This window comes from Sorex fumeus, unplaced genomic scaffold (assembly GCF_029834395.1).
Source record: "Sorex fumeus unplaced genomic scaffold, SorFum_2.1 ptg000130l, whole genome shotgun sequence".
Taxonomy (NCBI): domain Eukaryota; kingdom Metazoa; phylum Chordata; class Mammalia; order Eulipotyphla; family Soricidae; genus Sorex; species Sorex fumeus.
In genome coordinates this window covers 4,663,219-4,685,425 of record NW_026606187.1, presented here as the reverse complement: position 1 = coordinate 4,685,425, position 22,207 = coordinate 4,663,219, and the positions used below count along the sequence as shown (strand labels likewise).

General features: G+C 40.4%; 1 protein-coding gene across 1 annotated transcript in view; it reads right to left on the bottom strand.

Annotated features, from left to right (window-relative positions):
- Nucleotides 1–22,207, bottom strand: part of LOC130045924 (phospholipid-transporting ATPase ABCA3-like) — a 98,591-nt gene that overhangs the window by 34,557 nt on the left and 41,827 nt on the right. The window contains exons 9-12 of the mRNA XM_056138806.1: nucleotides 18,263–18,417; nucleotides 9,680–9,835; nucleotides 8,683–8,893; nucleotides 6,077–6,227 (exon numbers count right to left, since the gene is read on the bottom strand). Coding sequence (XP_055994781.1) covers nucleotides 6,077–6,227; nucleotides 8,683–8,893; nucleotides 9,680–9,835; nucleotides 18,263–18,417 — 673 coding nt within the window. The remainder of the gene's footprint in view (nucleotides 1–6,076; nucleotides 6,228–8,682; nucleotides 8,894–9,679; nucleotides 9,836–18,262; nucleotides 18,418–22,207) is intronic.

The following is a 22,207-nucleotide window of genomic DNA, read 5'->3' as shown; positions in this document are numbered from 1 at the left end:
TTATACACATTAAAACCATCATTAGTATTGTTAATGACAGAACTTCAATCAATAAAAAAGTTAAAATTTAAAACATAAATGAATCATAGATGAACTGTACAACCCAACCGGGTGTGTGCCAGTTGTTTGCCCTACATTCATCCTTCATATCCCATGGTGAACACACATTGGACTCTTGCATGACACTCTCTCTGGAGTGGTGTTGGTGCCCTCAAACACGCCTGCTAACATTAACTCAATCCAATCACCCCTTTCCACGAAAACTAGCTGTGGGAGTAAGTACCAGCATGCTTTGATTAGTATCATTATAGTACAGTTTGAAGTTTGGGAAAAAAAGAGGTGGTGATAAACATTTGCCCTCAATTAAAAATATATAAAAATCACTTGATCACTTGATATCCCATTACTCATCAATTTGCTCGAGAGGGAGCCAGTAAAGTCTCCATTTATCCCTGTTGCGTGCTAGCGTAGCCCAATGGCATCTGCTTGTTCTAGGAACACAAAGAGCCGCAAAATGATCGTTCAGGGTCTTGGTGAAGAAGTCTGACCATCTCGTAGGTGGGCGTCCATGCAATTTTTTGATGTCCTGTGGAATCCAGTCGGTAATGGCTCTAGTCCAGCGGTTGTCTCTAAATCTCATTATGTGTCCAGCTCATCTGATTTTCGATGCCTTGGCAAACAAGACAGCGTCCCTGATTCTTGAGCGTTGATGGAGGTCAGAACTCCAGATTCTCTCTCTCATTTGAGTGAAGTGTGATACTCTAAGAATAGCTCTTTTGATTCCTCTTTGAGAGACCCAAATAGCGTTCTCATCCTGTTTTCGTAGGGCCCAGGTCTCTGAGGCGTATGTTAATGCAGGAAGAACAGTGGAATCGAGGAGATGTGCTCAGAGCTGGAGATTCTTTGTCCTCTTAGTTATTCATTCGATGCTCTTGAAGGCATTCTAAGCCGCTCTTTTCCTCCTGCACAACTCAGGTGCCAGGTCATTCATCATGTTGACTTCTCGACCTAGGTACACGTAACTGTTGCATTCGGAGATGGTTGTTCCATTGAGAGTTAATGGAACGTCAGAAACAAGACTGTTTCTCATGAACATTGTCTTTGTGAGATTCAGCTGTAAACCGACCTTTCCACATTCACGGTCGAAGTCGACCAGCATTTGTGCTGTTTGGCTGATGTTTGGTGTTATTAGAACAATGTTATCAGCAAAGCAGAGGTGGTGTAGTTGCCAACCATCTATCTTCACTCCCATTCCTTCCCATTCCAGTCGTTGCATGACGTTCTCGAGGGTGGCACTGAAGTGTTTCGGTGAAATAGTATCACCCTGCCGGACCCCTCTCTTGACAGGGATGATCACTTCCTCGTAGAATGGTGAGATCCTGGTAGTGAATCGGTAATACAGCTCACAGAGGATCCTGATGTATTGAGTTTGAATGCCCTGATTGGCTAGGGCTTCGATAACCACTTCAGTCTCAACAGAATCAAAGGCCATCTTTAAATTAATGAACGTTAGACAGAGCGGCATCTTGAACTCCCGAGAAACCTCAGTGAGCTTGGTTATTGTGTGGATATGGTCAGTTGTACTGAATCCTTTTTGGAAACTGGCTTGCTCACGTGGTTGTCCTTCATCTAGTGTTCTGCCAATCCTATTCAGGATGACTCGAGTAAACAGCTTGTAGATGACAGACAACAGGAAGATCGCGGGATAGTTGCCAATGCCGTGGATGTCTCCCTTCTTGTACAGTAGTACAGTCCTGCTGGTTTTCCATTGGGATGGAACCTTGCATTCAGACAGGTAGCATGTGAAGAGCCGAGCCAGTGTATTGATGAATACTGATGGTAGGTTCTTCAGGTGTTCAGGTCTGACCTTGTCTGGGCCAGGTGCTCTTTGTTTCTTTACCAACGAGATGGCGTGTCGGATTTCGGAAGGGAGAATATTGGGAACGATATATCCATCCTGTGGAATTTGGTATGTGGGCAAGTGGACGTGGCTACTAAAGAGATCCGAGTACAAGTCATGAATAATCTTCTCCATTGCCCTTCTGGAGGATGTGATAGATCCATCAGGACTTCGGAGGGCAGTCATCTTGGTCTTGTAGTTGGCGAAGAACAGGTGGGTGTTGCGAATTCTTTTCCCGGCTGCTGCCGCATCTACCAGCACTGCTGCTCTTCTCTCTTTGAGGTCTTCCTTGATCACTTCTCTGCACTGTTTTGCGAGCTCTGACATTCACTTGCAGTTGCCTGAGGCATGTACCAAGCCACATTGGCGAATAAGCTCAAGAGTTTTCAAAGACAGGCTTTTTTTGTGGTTATCTCTCTCTTGGCGTTCCTCTCACAATCATGGAGGTGCTGAACCAGTCGATTGTATTCCTCAATGTTGTCAATGATGGCATCTTCCCATGTTGCCGCAACAGAGCCAAAGAGCTCCCAGTTGGTGATCATTCTGGGAGTTCTCTTCTTAAACTTTGCATTCCTTTCTCCCTGCTCTGTGAAGTAGAATTTTGCACGAAGGAGATGGTGGTCCAATCCCATTTGGAATTTTGGGTGAACAGCAACATCAGTTAGACAAAACTGTCGATTAAATATGATGTGGTCAATTTCATTGTGGAACCATCCACCGGAAGACTTCCATGTCCAATGTCTAGATTCGGCCTTCTGGAACTGTGAGTTACCATGGATGGTCTTGGTCGACATGATGAACTTAGACAGTCTCTCACCCTTTTCTTTCCATTCTAGGCCATGGGTCCCGATGTGCAGTTCTTCGGCTGATCTTCTTGGTCCTATCTTGGCATTAAAATCACCCACTATGATCTTGTAGAAGGTGTGGTCTTCTTTATAGAACTTCTCCAGCTCCATGTAGAACTTCTCAATTTCTCCTTCATCATAATTGGATGTTGGTGCGTAGACAACAAAGATAGAAACTGCTGGCAGTGAGCCACATCTATTCAGGTGTAATCGTCCAATCTGGGTTGTTAGGCATTTGAATGAATCAATGCTCATGGTTAAGTTTGTGTTGACAAGGACACCGACAACACTGACGCCTCTTTTGTCGCATGTTCCAAGGAACAGTTCTTCTCCAGTGTTGAAAACGGCATGATGTGATTGATGCCTTCTTGTTTTGGTTAGACCAATGATGTTGTATTTGATCTTTCGCGCTTGTACTATCAGGTCCTCGATGGATGCATCAGATGCCAGCATACGTGCATTGAAAGTACAGACAGTCATTTTTGTCTTTCTTCATTTTGGCAACCTAGTTTGGTCTTGAGATTTTATCAGCCTCTCCTTCCACATCCTTCTCAACGCTGCCGTATTCAGAGTCAGGGGAATGAGATCCATTGTATTTACTGGATTTGGCATATCAAATACACCATGGGTAGCTTCCAGGCTCTGCCGTGTGGGTGGGATATTATCGGTAGCCTGAAAATACAAATAAACTTTACAGGTGTTCCTATTCAGGCATATGTGCTGGTATGATACTCTCGGTAGCCTGACAGGTTCTCTGAGAGCGAGAATTAGAGAATAAGAAGTTGCGTGGCTGCGAATGCGGCCACGTGCTTCCAGGAGCTTGGTGTTATAGTCTCTGGATCCTGGCCATTGATGGGGTTACATGGCAGTTGGTGGGTGTAACTGTCTAGCTATTGGAAGGCCAAGTCCCGAACCGTGCAGGCTTGGAGATCTCAGCCCCTGGTCCCGCACACCTGGGTTCCTCTGCCGGTTCCTTTTTGCGTGAGGCTCATCCAAACATGTGGAGAGTGGTCTCAGCATGGCTTTGGCTGGGGCCTGAAGGTCTTCAGCTGTTGGACCCTGGTGGGGACAGTCAGGCACTGGGGTAGGAGACTCTGCTTTGTTCTCTTTGGAGCTTGGTGTTATAGTCTATGGATCCTGGCCATTGATGGGGTCACACGGCAGTTGGTGGGTGTAACTGTCTAGCTACTGGAAGGCCCAGTCCCAAACTGTGGAGACTTGGAGATCTCAGCCCCGCCTCCCGCACACCTGGTGAGGATAGTCAGGCACGGGGGTAGGAGACTCTGCTTTGTTCTCTTCTGGGAGCTTGGTGAGATATATATATATATATATATATATATATATATATATGTATATATGTATATATATAAAGTTATGCATATGAATACAAAGAAGTATGATAAGAATACTCTGCTTCTCAAAACTTTCATTTTCTGTTTCAGATCATCTTAGCAATTTTTTCTGATTTCTTTTCAAATTGTATCTATATAGGCCAGCACTATGGTATTTAAATAACTGTTTCTTATTTTTAAAAGTTTTTTTTTTAACTTGAAATTTTGTGATTTACAACACACATTAATGATAGAATTTCATGCACACAACGTTCTAATACCACCTTCCACCAGAGGGTGTGTTTCTCTCCACCATAGTCTCATGGTTCCTTCCTGCCCACCAACACCACCAGTACTCCCAGACTCCACTCTTAATAAAGCTCAGTTCTACAGGTCAGTTCTCAGGATAATTATCCCCATACTATGTTTCTTTATATCACACATATGAAAGAGGTCCTTTATATCCCACATATGAGATATATCCAACAAAATCAGTCACTCTCCTTCAGATTGACTTTGATCCGATAACAACCCCTGTGTCCAAGAGCAGATGACTGTATAAAGAAACCATGCCTGTTATTTTTCTTTCTTTTTATGTGTGTGTGAAACGATCTCCCTTATTTATTTATTTATTTATTTATTTAGATGATTGAGTTTCTCTTTTATTACAAGTCCAATTCAGGTGGTCTAATTTGGAAGGCTTATTTTATTATTTATTTATATATTTTTTTTTATTAGTGAAAGACCATGAGGTACAGTTGTAGACTTACAAACCTTCGCGCTTGGGTTTCAGTTATACAATGATCGAGTACCTATCCCTCCACCAGTGCCCATTCTCCACCACCAAAGATCCCAGTAGCCCTCCTACTTTCCCACCCCCCCACCCCCGCCTTTGTGGCAGGGCATTCCCTTTTTGCTTTCTCTTTCCTTTAGGGTGTTATGGTTTGCAATAGAGGAATTGAGTCATGCCTCTTATTTTGATGTCTCTTTTGGACAGACTTTGAACTTTCACTCAGGTCATAGCAATTCATTGGATTAAGTCTTTGAACGTTTTTGGAACAAGTCAACTCTCATGTATTTCTAAGATGAAATATCTCGAATTATATTATTCTTAAACGATTAAAAATTTTTCATGCCAAACAATGCAGTTATGGTTGCTTTTTTTCTATTCTTTTTGATACATCCCACTTTTCCCCAGAAATGAAGTTAACACAGTCTATAATATAATGACTGTCTTGTACTATCAAATTAAGCACTTAGATGTATATGACAAGAAAATTGAAAAGCCATACTTTTAAAATCAGTTATGAATATTCTATTTTCCATTTCTCCTTTTCATCAGGTAAAGCTACTCATTATTTTTTCATTATCATCATTTGATGAAAAATTTGGCTAACCAGAAATGTAAAACTGCTTATTTCCTAAAAGATCTTGTTACATTTGCTTAGGGGCTGGAGCGATAGCATATCGGTAGGGCGTTTGCCTTGCACGCAACCAACATGGCCGACCCGAGTTCGATTCCTCCGCCCCTCTTGGAGAGCCTGGCAAGCTACCGAGAGTATCTCGCCCGCACGGCAGAGCCTGGGAAGCTCCCCGTGACGTATTCGATATGCCAAACACAGTAACAACAAACTCTCCAATGGAGATGTTACTGGGCCCACTCAAGCAAATCGATGATCAACGGGAGGGCCTTTACCTTTTACCTTTACATTTGCTTAAGATCCACCATTTAAGCCTTTACAAAATTCTTTCTTTTGCTCCACTTTTTGTCTTTTGCAGATAAAATTTACATTACTAACAATATACAATTATCAATTGACACCAGGATCTACTAGAGAGACCACCCCCTTATCCAGTGCAAGCTATGGTTAGTTTTGATTGGAGTTATGATTGGAGTATGACTGGAGTTTCTGATTGCTAAGATTCGATAAACCTGGAAAATAACAATGATTTTTTTGATCATCTGAAAAATCAGCCATTTAGATCCTATGAATCCATACCTGTGCCTGTATTCTTTGGGTAGCATAAAAGACAATTCATATTTAAGATTACTCTCCAAGGTGGCTGTTGGGATATAATAATCTATCAATTTGAAGATTTCTTCAACATTACAATGTGATTCTTTCACCATGATTATGTGATATCCAATACCTAAGTAAATACATTTAAAGAAAAAAATAAAATAAAATTTGAACTCCCTTACTCTTGTGAGACAATACTAGCTTTCCATAATTTGGGTGAGTTTAAAAAAGAATGGCAATCCTATAAATCATTTATATGTATTATCAATTAACTTTCTTAGGGAGTAATAATAAATAGCTTTTACAATCATCCAGATAGAGCACAAAAAGAATGAAAAGTCTCTGTTAATTAACTTTTTGTTATATTGGCACTGAAATAGTAGAAGATAAAATTAGTATGTGTTAACTATACAACCGATGGAACAGAAAAGGGGCATAAAACTACCTTATATGAGATATACAGAAAATATTGTGTTAGAAGATTATTATAAAATTACATAAATATATAAATATTTGTATACATTATGAATGTGTTAATATGTAACTTTATATATATTTTTATATACTATGTAATGGGCTGGAGTGATAGCACAGCAGGTAGGGCGTTTGCCTTGCATGTGGCCAACCCAGGTTCGATTCTTCCATCCCTCTCGGAAAGCCCAGCAGGCTACTGAGAGTATCCCGCCCACACAGCAGAGCCTGGCAAGCTCCCCTTGGTGTATTCGATGTGCCAAAAACAGTAACAAGTCTCACAATGGAGACATTACTGGTGCCTGCTGGAGCAAATTGATGAACAACCGGAGGACAGTGCAGTGCTATACTATATACCATGTATTAAATGTCTAGTAAAAAAATTATATAAAAATATATTCTTTTAGAATCTGAGAAATCTTTGTAAAGTACTCAACATCTTCTTTAGATCAACTCAGAATACACGAAGAAACAAATAGTGAAGGAATACAAAGGGAATAAAAAAAAAAAAACAAAGGAACATTGTCTCCAAATCGGGCAGAAGAACAAATACCAGATGCTCTCACTCATTTGTGGCTTTTAGAGAAATGAAACAAGGCAATGAACAGTATTTTCTAAGGACAAACTCTTGCTCTTCAAATGCTAAGGTAATATTGATGCAAGGGCAGCCTAAGGATCACCCAGAGACAGAGGTGGAAGGCCTGGGGAACTTTGTTTTTTTGTTTTTTTTTTCTTTTTGGGTCACACCCGGCGATGCTCAGGGGTTAATTACTCCTGGCTCATGGACTCAGGAATTGCTCCTGGTGGTGCTCGGGGGACCATATGGGATGCAGGGAATCGAACCTGTGTCGGCCATGTTGGCTGCGTGCAAGGCAAATGCCCTACCCACTGTGCTATCGCTCCAGCCCCAAGCCCTGGGGAACTTTGAAGATAGTGCAAATGCAGTCAATTTAGGACACTGGTTGAGAGTGGGAGGGAAACTGAGGACACTGGTTGAGGGAAGTTTACCTTGGTTGTGGGACTGGTGTTGGAACATTGTTTCCCTGAAACTGTATTATAATCAATTTTGTAAATCATGATGCCTTAACAACAAAAAAGTTTAATAAATGTCTTCATCAAAACAATTTACGATAATATTGTAACCATTTTATATAAATTACAGTAATGAATTAAAAAAATTCCTAAAGACTTAATTTCTATGTATAATCAAGAAATTTAGTAATTCAGGATTATAAAGTTAAGACACAAAATTAAGTATAATTTATATGCTCTAATAATAAAGATTATTATTATCTGTAAAAGAAGATAATAATTTTATATAACAACAAAAATAATAAAACATTTAGAGATAAATTCAGTCAAAACAATGAAATAGCTCTATGTTGAAAACTGATCTTGATTAAAGAAAAGGTTTAAATAAATAAAAGAATATTTTTTATAGAATAGATGTTTTTGAACATTATTTCTCTAAAATGTCCAGTAGCTTTTTTCCTAATGTAAGTATGTAATGATGCACACACACACACATACACACACAACACACCCCTGAATAAAAAAAAAATCCTGAGAAAAACACAAAACTTTGAGCATCACAATTCTGGATTTTAAACTATATGAGATAATTACAGCAATTAAATAGTATGGCAATACCATTAAAAACAGCTGGGAGTAATCCCTGAGCACCACAAGCTGTGGCCCCTCAAACCCAAATACGTGTGTGTGTAAAACAATCTTATATGAGGTGTATTTTATACAGAAAATATTATGTTAGAAGACTACTATAACATCAATATCCATGAAAATTTTTTTAGAACATAATGTATTAGTGGGCTGGAGCAATAGCACAGTGGTAGGGCGTTTGCCTTGCACGCAGCCAACATGGCCGACCCGAGTTTGATTCCTCCTCCCCTCTCGGAGAGCCCGGCAAGCTACCGAGAGTATCTCGCCCGCATGGCAAAGCCTGGCAAGCTCCCCGTGACGTATTCGATATGCCAAACACAGTAACAACAAGTCTCACGATGGAGACGTAGCCCGCTCGAGCAAATCGATGAACAACGGGAGGACAGTGACAGTGAATGCACTAGTATCTGAAGAATAATCAAAAGTTGAGAGACCATATGCATTTTTCAGGAAAATTGGAGATCCACAGCACTTCAAGGATCCCTCGATCATGATGGCAATGCGGTCACCCAGGACATCAGCTTCATCCATGTAATGAGTGGTCAATAAGATTGTCCGACCCTGTTTATGATGCTGAAGGAAATCCCAGGTGGACCGCCTGGATGCTGGGTCCATACCAGATGTTGGTTCATCAAGTATCACCACCTTAAAACACAAAACGACACGACCATCGTCAAAGATTAGTTAGCTCTCTAATAAGGCTTAATATGTTTTTACCTTTTCAGTTAATTTGCATTAATTGGTAAGTTTAAGCAAAAAATGACTAAATCCAAACCCGTGGCTCTGTATTCAAACTTTGTTGATATGAATCACAAATTCTATGAAAGATTCCTTTTCATGTATGAGGATCCTTTTCAAGTTTTAGGTCCAACATATCTGTCTGTTGTCAGATTTATGTCAGCTGAACTTTTAAAAATCAGTTGCATTTTAAGTACTCTCTTTAATTTATATCTATTTGGGGGGCCAAAGTCAGAGTACAGTGGCTAGGGCATTTACCTTGCACGTGGTCAACACAGGCTTGCCCTAGCATCCCATATGGACCCCCGAGCACCTCTAGGAGTAATTTCTGTGTGCAGAGTTAGCAGTAACCCCTGAGCATCACCAGGTATGACCCCAAGGCAAAATAAATAAATTAACTAATTATATTTTCTCTCATCTATCTCTATTGCTCTCTCTAATCTATGTCATTATATATAACATATATGCATATACATACATATATATCTGACATATATGTATTTGGTTTTGAGTGAACACATCTGGTGGTGTTCAGGATTTACTTCTGGCTCTATGCTCAGGTATCACATATGGCAGGCTGGGGGAACCATATGTCATGCTCGAATTCAAACCCAGGTAGGCCTTGTGGAAGGTAAGCGCCTTATTCGCTGTATGAGCACTCACGCCCCTACATATCGATCTGTATTGTCTTACCTTGGAGCCTCCTAAAAGTGCTATAATGATGGAGACTTTGCGTTTCATTCCTCCACTCAGTGTGTTTGCATATACATTACATTTTTCGAGAAGGTTAAATTTAGAAAGCATTTGTTCAATTTCCGTAGACCGCATCTTTTGAGGTATTCCTTTCAGCTGGAAAGAGGAGATAAGAGTTTACATGATACTTTTTTTTTAAACTATAGATAGTGTATTTTTTCCACTTTTTTAAAAAAATTGAATCACCATGGGATACAATTACAAACTTTCATGTTTGAGTTCCAATCACACAATGACCAAACACCCATCCTTCCACAAGTGCACATTCTCTACCACAGTGTACCCAGTATACCCCCTTTCCAACTCTCTTCCTGATCCATGGCTGACAATTTTCCCCATACTCTCTAATTTTGGGTTACTGAGATACTGAGAGTTTATCATGTTTGGTCCTTTATCTAATTTCAGAGCACATCTCCCATCCCGAATGATCCCTCCAATCATCATTGACTTAGGGATCCCTTCTCTGTTCCAGCTACCCTCTTACCCAGATCATGAGACAGGCTTCCAGCCACAGAGCAATATTCCTGGCCCTTGTGTCTACTATCCTTGGGTGTCAGTCTCATATTATGTCATTTATTTATTTTTTAAATTTATTTTTAAAAATTTTTATTATTGGAGTGATAGCACAGTGGTAGGGCATTTGCCTTGCATGCAGCCAGCCCAGTCGAGCCGGGTTTAATTCCTCCACCCCTCTCAGAGAACCCAACAAGCTGCTGAGAGTATCTCACCTGCACGGCAAAGCCTGGCATGCTGCCCGTGATGTATTTGATATGCCAAGCACAGTAACAACAAGTCTCATGATGGAGACGTTACTGAGCCCTATTCGGTATGCCAAACACAGTAACACAAGTCTTACAATGGAGATGTTACTGGGCCCGCTCAAGCAAATCGATGAACAATGGGAGGATAGTGTTTTTGTTTGTTTGTTTTGTGAAAAATCATGAGGTATAGTTGTAGACTTACAAATTTTTGAGCTTGAGTTTCAGTTATACAATGATCAAACACTCATCCCTCCACCAGTGCCCATTTTCCACCACCAATGATCCCAGTATCCCTCCCAACCACCCCCATACCTCCCATCCCACCCCGCCTCTCTGGCAGGGTGTTCCCTTTTGTTCTCTCTCTCCGTTTGGGTGCTGTGGTTTGCAAAAGGGGAGTGGCAATCATGTTCGGTCTATAATCTACTTTCAGCATGCATCTCCCATCCTGGGAAGATCCTCCCAACAACCTTTACTTGGTGCTCCCTTCTCTATCTGAGCTGCCTTTTCCCCAAGCATGTGTGGTTGGCCTTCAAGCCACAGAGCAAACCTCCTGTACATATCTTGGCTATTCTTGGGTGTTAGTCTCCTATTTTGTTATTTTATATTCCCCAGAAGAATGCAATCTTTCTATGTCTGTCCCTCTCTTTCTGACTCATTTCGCTTAGCATGATACTTTTCATATAGTACCACTTGTATGTAAATTTCATGACTTCATTTTTTTCTAACAGCTATATAGTACTCCATTGTGTAGATGTACCAAAGTTTCTTTAACCAGTCATCTATTCTCAGGCACTCGGGTTTTTCCAGATTTTGGCTATTGTGAACAGTGCAGCAATGAACAGAGAAGTGCAGATGTCATTTCGACTGTACTTTTTTGCCTCTCCGGGATACATTCCAAGGAGTGGTATTGCTGTGTCAAATGGGAGCTCAATTTCTAATTTTTTGAGAATCATCCATACTATTTTCCAAAAGGGCTGAACCAGTCACCATTCCCACCAGCAGTGAAGGAGGGTCCCTTTCTCGCCACAGCCGCGCCAGCACCAGTTGCTTTTGTTCTTTTGTATGTGGGCCAGTCTCTGTGGTGTGAAATGATATCTCATTGTTGTTTTGATCTGCATCTCCATGATGATTAATGATTTAGAGCATTTTATCATGTGCCTTTTAGCCATTCTGATTTCTTCTTTGAGAAAGTTTCTGTTCATTTCATCACTTCATTTAAAAAAATTATTAGTGAAACACCATGAGGTACAGTTGTAGAATTACAAATTTTTGTGCTTGGGTTTTGATTATACAATGATCAAATACCCGTCCCTCCACCAGCGCCCATTTTCCATCACCATGGATCCCAGTATCCATCCCATCCCCATCCCACCCAGCCTCTGTGGCAGGGCATTCCCTTTTGTTCTCTCTCTCCTTTTGATCACCCCATTTTTTGATAGGGTTGGATGTTTTCTTCTTGTGGAGTTCAACCAGTGCTTTGTATATCCTTGATATCAACCCCTCATCGGATGGGTATTGGGTGAATATCCTCTCCCATTCTGTAGATTTGAACCATGGGAAAACCTACAAGGGCGATTAGAGGCTGCTCCCAAAGCCTCTATCCCTCTCGGAGAGCCTGGCAAGCTACCGAGAGTATTCCATCACCAATATGGCAGTGTTGAGAAGGATGAGAAAGGTGAGGCTGATAAAATCTCAAGACCTATCTAGGCTTCCAAAACGAAGGAAGACAAAAATGATCATCTGTACTTTCAATGCACATACTCTAGCATCCGATGCATCCATCAAGGACCTGATGGTACAAGTGCAAAAGATCAGGTACGACATCATTGGTCTGACCGAGACAAGAAGGCATGTGATTTTCTTCTTTGACCTTGCTGCTTGCAGTATTGTGTCTCTATGGCATCCATCATTCTGACTATGATATGCCTTGGAGTAATTTTTATTAGGGTCTCTTTTAGCGCCACTCTTCTGGCTCCTTGGATCTGGATGTCTGCATTCTTTAACTCTGAAACTTTCCAGCAATGATTTGTTTAACCGTGGCTTTTTCATTGGGGTTGCCTCCCTGTCCTGGTTTTCTGATGATTCTATTGTGTTCCTTTGGTGTCATACCCTAGGTCTCTGATTCTCCTTAGAGCTATTTTGAGGTCTTTTCCCATTGTTTGTTGTTCCCTATGTGATTTCTGTTGCTCATCTTCAAGCTCACTGATCCTGTCTCATCTGTATTCATTCTTCTGCTGAGGACACCCACGGAGTTTTTAATTTCGTCTACCGAATCCTTTATTTGTGACACTTCTTTTTGTTTTTTTTTTTTTGTATTTCTGCTCTCATTTCTTCCTGTATTTTCTCGACTATCCGTTCCACCGTTTCTTTCATTTTTTCCTTTTATTTTCTGGATGTCTCCTCCATTGACTCTTTGAGTAGTTCCTTGAACATCCTCAGTATTTCATCTTGGAATTCTTTATCAGAGTGAGCATATTTGTGGATAACCCCTGTTTAGGATTCTGGACTCTTTTCTTCATCCTCTCCTCGTAGTGGAGATTTGCGCTGTTTCTTCATGCTGTTGTGGTTGTCTAGAGGTAAAACCTTGGAATTCACTAGCACTGTTCCCTCTTATCATGGGAGAGGATTCTGAATAAGGTCAGTTTGTGGTGGTCACTCTTCTCCCTTTCTAGAATCTGTCCTTCCTCTCAGGTATTCCTCTGTGGCTTATGACGGGCATCTAGTGAAGCGTTGGAGGTGCTCTTTTATATTGGGCTTGTACAGCTTCTTGCGTACTGGTCTTTTGTTAGAATTGGAGTAGGCCAATGGATTATTTTGTACTGTAGTTGAGGCGGCCAGGATTTTTTCCACAGAATTAGGTGATTAAGGCTGGGATGTGAATTGAGAGTGCTGGGAGTGGGAAATATAACTGCAGCCGCCTCAGAGAAGCCACGCCCACTTTTGAGGAGGCCACGCCCCTACGTGGTGGCCACGTCCCCAGCCAGTCTCAGGGACTCACTACCTAGGAACCTGCAGAGGTTGGTGGCGTCATGAAAAGGTGGGCAGGTTGTCCCCTGGCACTCGGGCAGGTGTTCCCCAAAGACTCCTACCGCTGCCCTACAGTGGGGGCCTTGCGCAGAAAAGGGGCATGCAGGTGAGGTGCACTCATGGGGCACAGGAAAGGGATGCACTCCCTGGCTCCCTGAGGAACCTCTATGTTATTTTTTAATCCCACAAATGAGTGGAGTCCTTCTATATCTGTGCCTCATTTTCTGACTCATTTCACTTAGCATGATACTCTCCCTGTCCAGCCACTTATAAGCAAATTTTATGACTTCGTCTCTCCTAACAGCTGAATAATATTCTATTGTGTAGATGTACCAAAGTTTCTTGAACTAGTCATCTGTTCTCGGGAACTCGGGTTGTTTCCAGATTCTGGCTATTGTGAACAGTAGAACATACAGGTGCAGATGTCATTTCTACTGTGCCTTTTGCACCCTTGGGATATATTCCCAGGAGTGGTATGGCAGGGTCATATGGAAGCTCAATTTCTAGTTTTTGAAGGAATGCCCATATTGTTCTCCAAAAAGACCGGACCAGTCAACATTCCCACCAACAGTGAAAGAGTGTCCTTCTTGGCTTTCTCCCTGCAAGCACCCCAGGCGTCCTCTAGGACCCTGGGACAAAATCAGCCCTGAGCCTCTGCCTCCTCCTCTTCATCCCCAACGCTGTTCCGGTCTTCTTCCCCACCCAGCCTTTACTCCCCCCACACACCAAGTTCCCGTGGGGGTGTGGCCTCTTCGGTAGTGAGCGTGACTTCGGTAGAAGTGGGCGTGGCCTAATTTTAGGCGGGTGGCCACTCATGCGGCCGCAGGTTGTTTAGTCATACTAAGAAATCTAGTGTAACATCACAGTCCCCATACCTACACACCAACATGAAGAAACAGTGGAAATCTCCAACACGTGGGGAGGACAATGAAGAGTCCACAAGCCTCAGTAGGTGCTACTCACCTAAGGGACCTCTCTGACAAAGAATTCAGATATGAAGTCATGAAGATGTTCAATGAACTCAATGAAACATTCAGACAGATATCCAGTAAATTCAAGGAGGACATGAAAGATACAATGAATCGAACAATCAAGAAAATCCAGAAAGAGAGCAGAAATTGGAAAGCTACACACAGGCTGGAGCGATAGCACAGCGGGTAGGGCGTTCGCCTTACAAGCGGCCAACATGGCCGACCCGAGTTCTATTCCTCCGCCCCTCCTGGAGAGCCCGGCAAGCTACCGAGAGTATTCGATATGCCAGACACAGTAACAACAAAGTCTCCAATGGAGACGTTACTGGGCCCGCTCGAGCAAATCGACGATCAACGGGAGGGCCTTTACCTTTACCTTACCTTTACACACAGAAATGTCATAAATTAAAGATTCCATAGATGAAATAAAAAACTCAGTTTGTGCCCTCAACAGTAGAATGACCACAGCTGAAGACAGAATCAGTGAGCTGGAAGATCAGCTGCATCAAGCCAACAGGTAACAACAAACAATGGCAATAGACCTCAAAATAGCTCTAGAGCAAATCAGAGTCCTAGGAGGTGAGTCCAAGAGGAACAACATTAGAATCACCAGAGTACCAGAAACTCAGGAAAACAATCCCAATGAAAAAGCCACGGTTAAACAAATAATTGCTGAAAAATTCCCAGAGCTAAACAATGCAGCCATTCAGATTCAAAGAGCCTGAAGGGTGCCAGCTAAAAGAGACCCTAACAAAAACACTCCAAGACATATCATAGTTAGAATGATGGATGTAGCTGATAGAGACACAATACTGCAAGCAGCAAGGTCAAAGAAGGAAATCACATACAAAGGAGAACCCCTTAGATTCACAGCAGACCTATCAGAGGAAACCCTCCGTGCCCGAAGGCAATGGTGGGATATAGTGAAAAAACTCACTGAAATGAATGCTTCACCAAGAATACTCTATCCAGCTAAACTCTCACTCAAACTCGAAGGAACAGTACACTATTTCCTAGATAAACATCAGCTCAAGAACTTCATAGCCTCAAAGCCAAACCTAAAAGAAGGGCTAAAGGGGCTACTATAGACAAGACAAACCGTACAAGCACAACAGACCCCTACAAAAAGATGACACAAAACCCCATAACAATAATCTGTCTCAACGTCAACGGTCTAAATTCACCAATTAAGAGACACAGAGTGGCAAAATGGAGTCAGAGACAGAACCCAACATTCTGCTGCCTACAAGAAACTCATCTGAACAGTCAGAGCAAACACAGACTCAAAGTTAAAGGATGAAAAACAATCCTGCAAGCAAACAGCTCCATCAAAAAAGCTGGGGTGGCCATACTAGTATGTGGCAACATTATTTTCAGGTTGAAAAAGGTTAAAAGGGATAGCAAAGGCCATTTTTCATTTATCAAAGGATACGTACAACAGGAAGAAATAACACTCTTAAATGTATACGCACCTAATGAGGGAACAGCTAAATATTTAAAACAACTGCTAACAGATTTTAAGGAGGACATTGCTAGCAACACAATAGTAGTTGGAGACTTCAACATTGCCTTATCACCTCTGAATAGATCAACAAGCACAAAACTCAGGAAGGAAACATTGGCTTTAAAAGAAGAAATAGAAGAAAAAGGGCTTATAGACCTATACAGGGCTGTACACCCTAAAAAGAAAGAATACATATTCTTCTCCAGTGCACACGGAACATTTTCCAAAATAGGCCATTTGCTAGAACACAAAACATACCTGAATAGAATCAGGAAGATAGAAATAATATCAACAATCTTTTCAGACCACGACCCAGCAATACCACTCCTGGGAATATATCCCAGAGAGGCAAAAAAGTATAGTCAAAGTGACATCTGCACTTGTTCATTGCAGCACTGTTTACAATCGCTAGAATCTGGAAAAAACCTGAGTGCCCGAGAACAGATGACTGGGTAAAGAAAACTTTGATACATCTACACCATGGAGTACCATGTAGCTGTTAGAAAGGATGAAGTCATGAAATTTACATACAAGTGGTACTATATGAGAAGTATCATGCTAAGTGAAATGAGTCAGAAAGAGAGGGACAGAAAGATTGCATTCATCTGGGGAACATAAAGTAACAAAATAGTAGACTAACACCGAAGAATAGCCAAAGTAAGTACCAGGAGGTTTACTCCAGGGCTTGGAGGCCAGCCGCACACGCTAGGGGTAAAGGCAGCTCAGATAGAGAAGGGAGCACCAAATAAAGGGTGTTGGGAAGATCTACCCAGGATGGCAGATGCATGCTGAAAGTAGACTATAGACCGAACATGATTGCCACTCAACTCCTCTTTTGCAAGCTACAAGCACCGAAAAGGAGAGGGAGAACAAGAAGGAGTGCCCTGCCACAGAGGCAGAGTGGGATGGGGGGATGGGGGTGGGAGGGATACTGGGATTAGTGGTGGTGGAGAATGGGCACTGGTGGAGGGATGGGTATTCAATCATTGTGTGGCTGAAACCCAATCACAGATATTTTTAAGTCTGCAACTGTACCTCACGGTGTTTCACTAATAAAAATTAAAAAAAAAAGAAAAGAATAAAAAGAAAGAGCGTCCCTTTTTCCCCACATCCATGCCAGCACTGGTTGTTTTTCTTCTTTTGAATGTGTGCCAGTCTCTGTGGTGTGAAATGATATCTCATTTGCATCTTCCTGATGATTAGCGATAGGGAGGATTAACATAGTCAAGATGGCAATACTCCCCAAAGCACTATACAGATTAATGCTTTCCCTATCAGGATTCCCATGACATTTTTCAAAGAAATAGACAAAACACTTCTGAAATTCATATGGAAGAGTAAACCCCCATGAATAGCTAAAACAATCCTTGGAAAAAATAAGATGGGTGGCATCACCTTCCCCAACTTCAAACTGTACTACAAAAGCAGTAGTAATTAAAACGGCATGGTATTGGGCTAGAAACAGACTTGCAGACCAGTAGAACAGAGTTGAATATTCTGTCACAGAATCTCAAATTTATGATCATTTAATCTTTACAAAGGAGCAATAAATGTGAAGTGGAACAAGGAAAACCTCTTCAACAAGTGGTGCTGGGAAAACTGGACAGCTACCTGCAAAAAAAATGAACTCTGACCTCTGTTTAATGCCAGGCACGAAAGTCAGATCAAAGTGGATTAAAGACTTCAATATCACATATGAATCCATAAGGTACATGGAGAAAAATGGAGGCAGAACCCTCCATGACTTTGAAACTAAAAACATCGTTAAGGATGAAACACCACTGACCAAGCAAGTGGAAACAAACATAAACAAATGTATATTAAACTAAGAAGCTTCTGCACCTCAAAAGAAACAGTGACCAAAATACAGAGAGAGTCCATGGAATGGGAAAGAATATTTACCCAATACCCATCTGATAAGGGATTAATATCGAGGATATACAAGGGACTAGTAGAATTGTACAAGAAAGAAACCTCGAACCCCATCAAAAAATGGGGAGAAGAAATGAACAGAAGCTTACTCAAAAAAGAAATACAAATGGCCAAAAGGCACACGAAAACATATCTTTAATTTTATCTTCAGAAGTATAGTACACTAGTTGTTTTGCTACATGATATCATGCGATCTTCTCTATATTCATCTTTATGCTTAAAGTACAATGATCAAAAACCAATTTTTGCACTCTCTAAGAATAACAGTGGTTTGTAATCTACCTGCAGTACAGCAATATACTGGACAGAAGGAACATATCTGACTCACCACAGAGTAGAAATAAAGTTGTTCTGATACTGTCATGTTATTATACAATAAGTTCTGCTGGAGACACAAGCCAAAGCTTTTTCTAATCTCAACTATTTGTTCTGAGACTTCATATCCATTGATATATACTTCTCCACTAGTAGCAGGATAGAGACCTAAAAGCAAACAAAGTATAATCATAGGGTTGTTTTGGCTATTTGGCTTTTGTGTTTTTTTTACAAATTCAAATGATGTTTATTCTATCTCTCTGAAGAATGTCACTGGGATTTTGACACAGATTGAATTATTCTAGACAACAATTTCACCTTTTAACTGTAAGTATTTTCTCATCCATATGCACGTAATAAATTTCTATTTCTCTGTAGAATTCCTTTTGTAGATTTAAAAAAGTAAGATATTTTAAAATACCTTGCTTAAGGTATTTTAAAGTAGTTCATCTTTGTTATTAACTTTATTCTTAGGCATATAATTCTTTTTTGTGATTATTTCTTAATTTATTTCTTCTCAAGTTAATTCCATATACATATATATGCAACAGATTTTTGTCCATTGATTTTGTGTATTATAGTTTTTAGTACATTTTAGTTGCATCTTTAAAATTTTCTATTTACATTTCTTTTTTCATCTGCAAATAGTGATAGCTTTTCTTCTATTTACATAGATTTATTTATGGTGAGCAATAGTGGTAAGAACTTGTACCTGTTTTGAGGAAATGCTTTTAAGTTTTTTTTTACCACTAAGTAATGCTAAGATATGTATTAGATTTTCTTGAGAAATTTTAATAACAGAAGTTGAATCTTAACAAAAGTTTTCTCCACATCTATTGATAGAATCATGATTTTTTTGTATTTCATTTATTGATGGGCTGGAGCGATAGCACAACAGGTAGGGCATTTGCCTTGCATGCAGCCAACCTGGGTTCGATTCCTCCATCCCTCTCAGAGAGCCCGGCAAGCTACTGAGGGTATCCTATCTGCACCGCGAAGCCTGGCATGCTACCTATAGTGTATTTGATATGCCAAAAACAGTAACAACAAGTCTCACAGGGGAGACGTTACTAGGCCCGCTTGAGCAAATTGATAAACAATGGGAGGACAGTGACAGTGCTACAATGCTACTGATACAATTTATTATACTACTTAATTTGCTTGTGTTGACCCATACCTGTAAACCCATTTGGGTCATGATGAATGATCCACTTAATTTACTATAGAATACTTTAAGATGTTGGGGCATCATGGTCTCCAAATTCAAACTATACTACCAAGATACAATAATAAAAATAATTTTGGGCCAGCAAGATAATTCAATAGATTGGAGTGCATACTTTACATGTAGAAAGTCCACGTTTGATTTCTAGCTCCACATGATCTCCTAAGCAAAGCCAAGAGCGATACCTAAGCACTTAGCTTGGAGGAGCCCTTGATCAGAACTGAGTGTGGCAAAATCAAACAAACAGAAGGCCTGAAGACAGTAGAATAATACAGATGGGCTGGAGTGATAGCACAGTGGGTAGGGTGTTTGCCTTGCATGCGGCCGACCCTGGCAACCCGAGTTCGATTCCTCCACCCCTCTCGGAAAGCCTGGCAAGCTACTTAGAGTATCCTGCCCACACAGCAGAGCCTGGCAAGCTACCTGTGGTATAGTCGATATGCCAAAAACAGTAACAAGTCTCACAATGGAGACGTTACTGGGCCCACTTGAGCAGATCGATGAACAACGGGAGGACAGTGCTACTAAAAGTATAGAATTGAGGCCCAGAATTAAATCCTCCCATATATGAATTATTAGTTCTTTACACAAGTTAATTAGCAAGTTAAGTCACAACAAAGAGGCCAAATGGATGGATGAAAGTTTTATTTAATAACTGGTGCTGGGGCTGGGTAGCACAGTGGGTAGGACGTTTGCCTTGCACGTGGCCAACCCAGGTTCGATTCCCAGCATCCCATATCGTCCCCCAAGAACCACCAGGAGTAATTCCTGAGTGCATGAGCCAGGCACCCAAAAAGAAAAAAAAAAGTGGTACTGGGATATCTAGATAGCTATATGAAAAAGAAAAGGAAAAAAAAAAGAAAAACTGAATAATTGTTACACTACATGGAAGAAAGCGAACTGAAAATGAATTAAAGACTTGGATGTTGCTCACCAATTCAAAAATTACATTGAATGAAACTTAGACAAAATAATCCTAGATATAGGGGTGATAGTACAGGTGGTAAAGCTTTTGTCTTGCACAAAGCTGACCTGGGTTCGATTTGATCCTCAGCATCCCATTTGAACCCTCAAGTAGTAATTCCTGAGGGCAGAGCCAGGAGTAACCCCTGAGCATCGCTGGGTGTGACCCAAAAAGCCAAAAAAAATTAATTATCCCAAATGTAAACTTTCGATATGTCTTAACTTCAATGACAAGGGGGGAAAAGAAAAAAAGTTATTGAATAAAACTCACAACCTCCTGAATTGCAAAAGAAACTACCAATAATGGCAAAATATAACCTAAAAAATTGAATAAAGGAGATAATATTCAAGATACACATGCACATTTTAGAATTTCCTATTTATTTAGTACACAAACAAACATTTCAAAAATGGGAAGATAATTGCAAGAGTTACTTTCCCAAATAAGAAACACAGATGGATGGGGCTAGAGTGATAGCACAGTGGGTAGGGCATTTGCCTTGCACGCGGCCAACCTAGGTTCAATTCCCAGCATCCCATATGGTCCCCTGAGCATTGCCAGGAGTGATTCCTGAATGCAAAGCCAGAAGTAACCCCTGTGCATCACCAGGCGTGACCCAAAAAGCAAAAAAAAAAAAAAAAAAAGAAAGAAAAAGAAAAAATACAGATGGTCAACAAACATGTTAAATGAAATATGAAATATTGCCAACTACTGTTACTTATCAGGGAAATGAAAATCAAAACAGGTAGAACCTTAGTGAGAATTGCAGGGCCAGAAACAACAACAGGCATAAGTGTAGACAAAAAAGGGAGCTTTTATACATTTGCAGTGGGAATGCAAATTAGTTCAACTTTTATGAAAAACAGAAGGTACAACTCTTAAAACATTTAAAATAAATCTTTCTCAAGATCCATCGATTCAACTCTTAGGTATTTTTATGAAGAAAACAAAAAAACTAATTCAAAAATAAATACTTGTGTTCACTGACACACATTCTCTACAAAAGCTTGTCAAGAGACAAGCCAAGTAGTCCGACAATGGATATTGGATTAAGAAAATGTGATTTGTACACAATGAATTGCACTCAGTTATTGGAAAAGATGCAATCTTCCATTTTTTCCTATTATGTAGATGCAGCTGGGAGAAATCATACTAAGAAAATAAGTCAGAAGGAGAAAAACAAATACTGAGTAAATCCTCTTGTATGTGGTATTGGAAGAAGGGAATAAAGGAAGACAAGGAAAACAATCCTTTAGATTCTGAAAGCATTTTGAAGTTAGCAAAATGGGAAAGTAATTGAAGTAGGGAGTAGCTGAGTAGACTATGGTGAAAATGTATTGGTACTTTAATGGTGGGTGTGGTAATGTACATTTTAAAGAAGTGTATTGCTAAGTGTATTGTATTGCTAAAACATAGTCTTTGAAGTCTTCATTATTTCAATTCAAAGAAATGAAATACAAGTTCTGTGGAAAAGTAGAGAATATGACCAAACCTTTGCTTTCATAAGGATAATGGCAACAAAATGTTCATTATGCCCTTAAGTTCAAAATAGCATAGTGGATCACATAACAGTGATAGAATTACTATTATCTCATTCGGAAGAAAATTATAGAAACTATTATCTTTGGGGTGATAAGACTAGAAACTATTTTGTAATTTTGAATTGCATGTTCTATTTTTCAGTGAATATGTACGAGAATTTTACTATCACTAGGATTGTAAAAACAGCAATGATCTTATTGTATTAGAGGATTTTAGCATTCCCATAA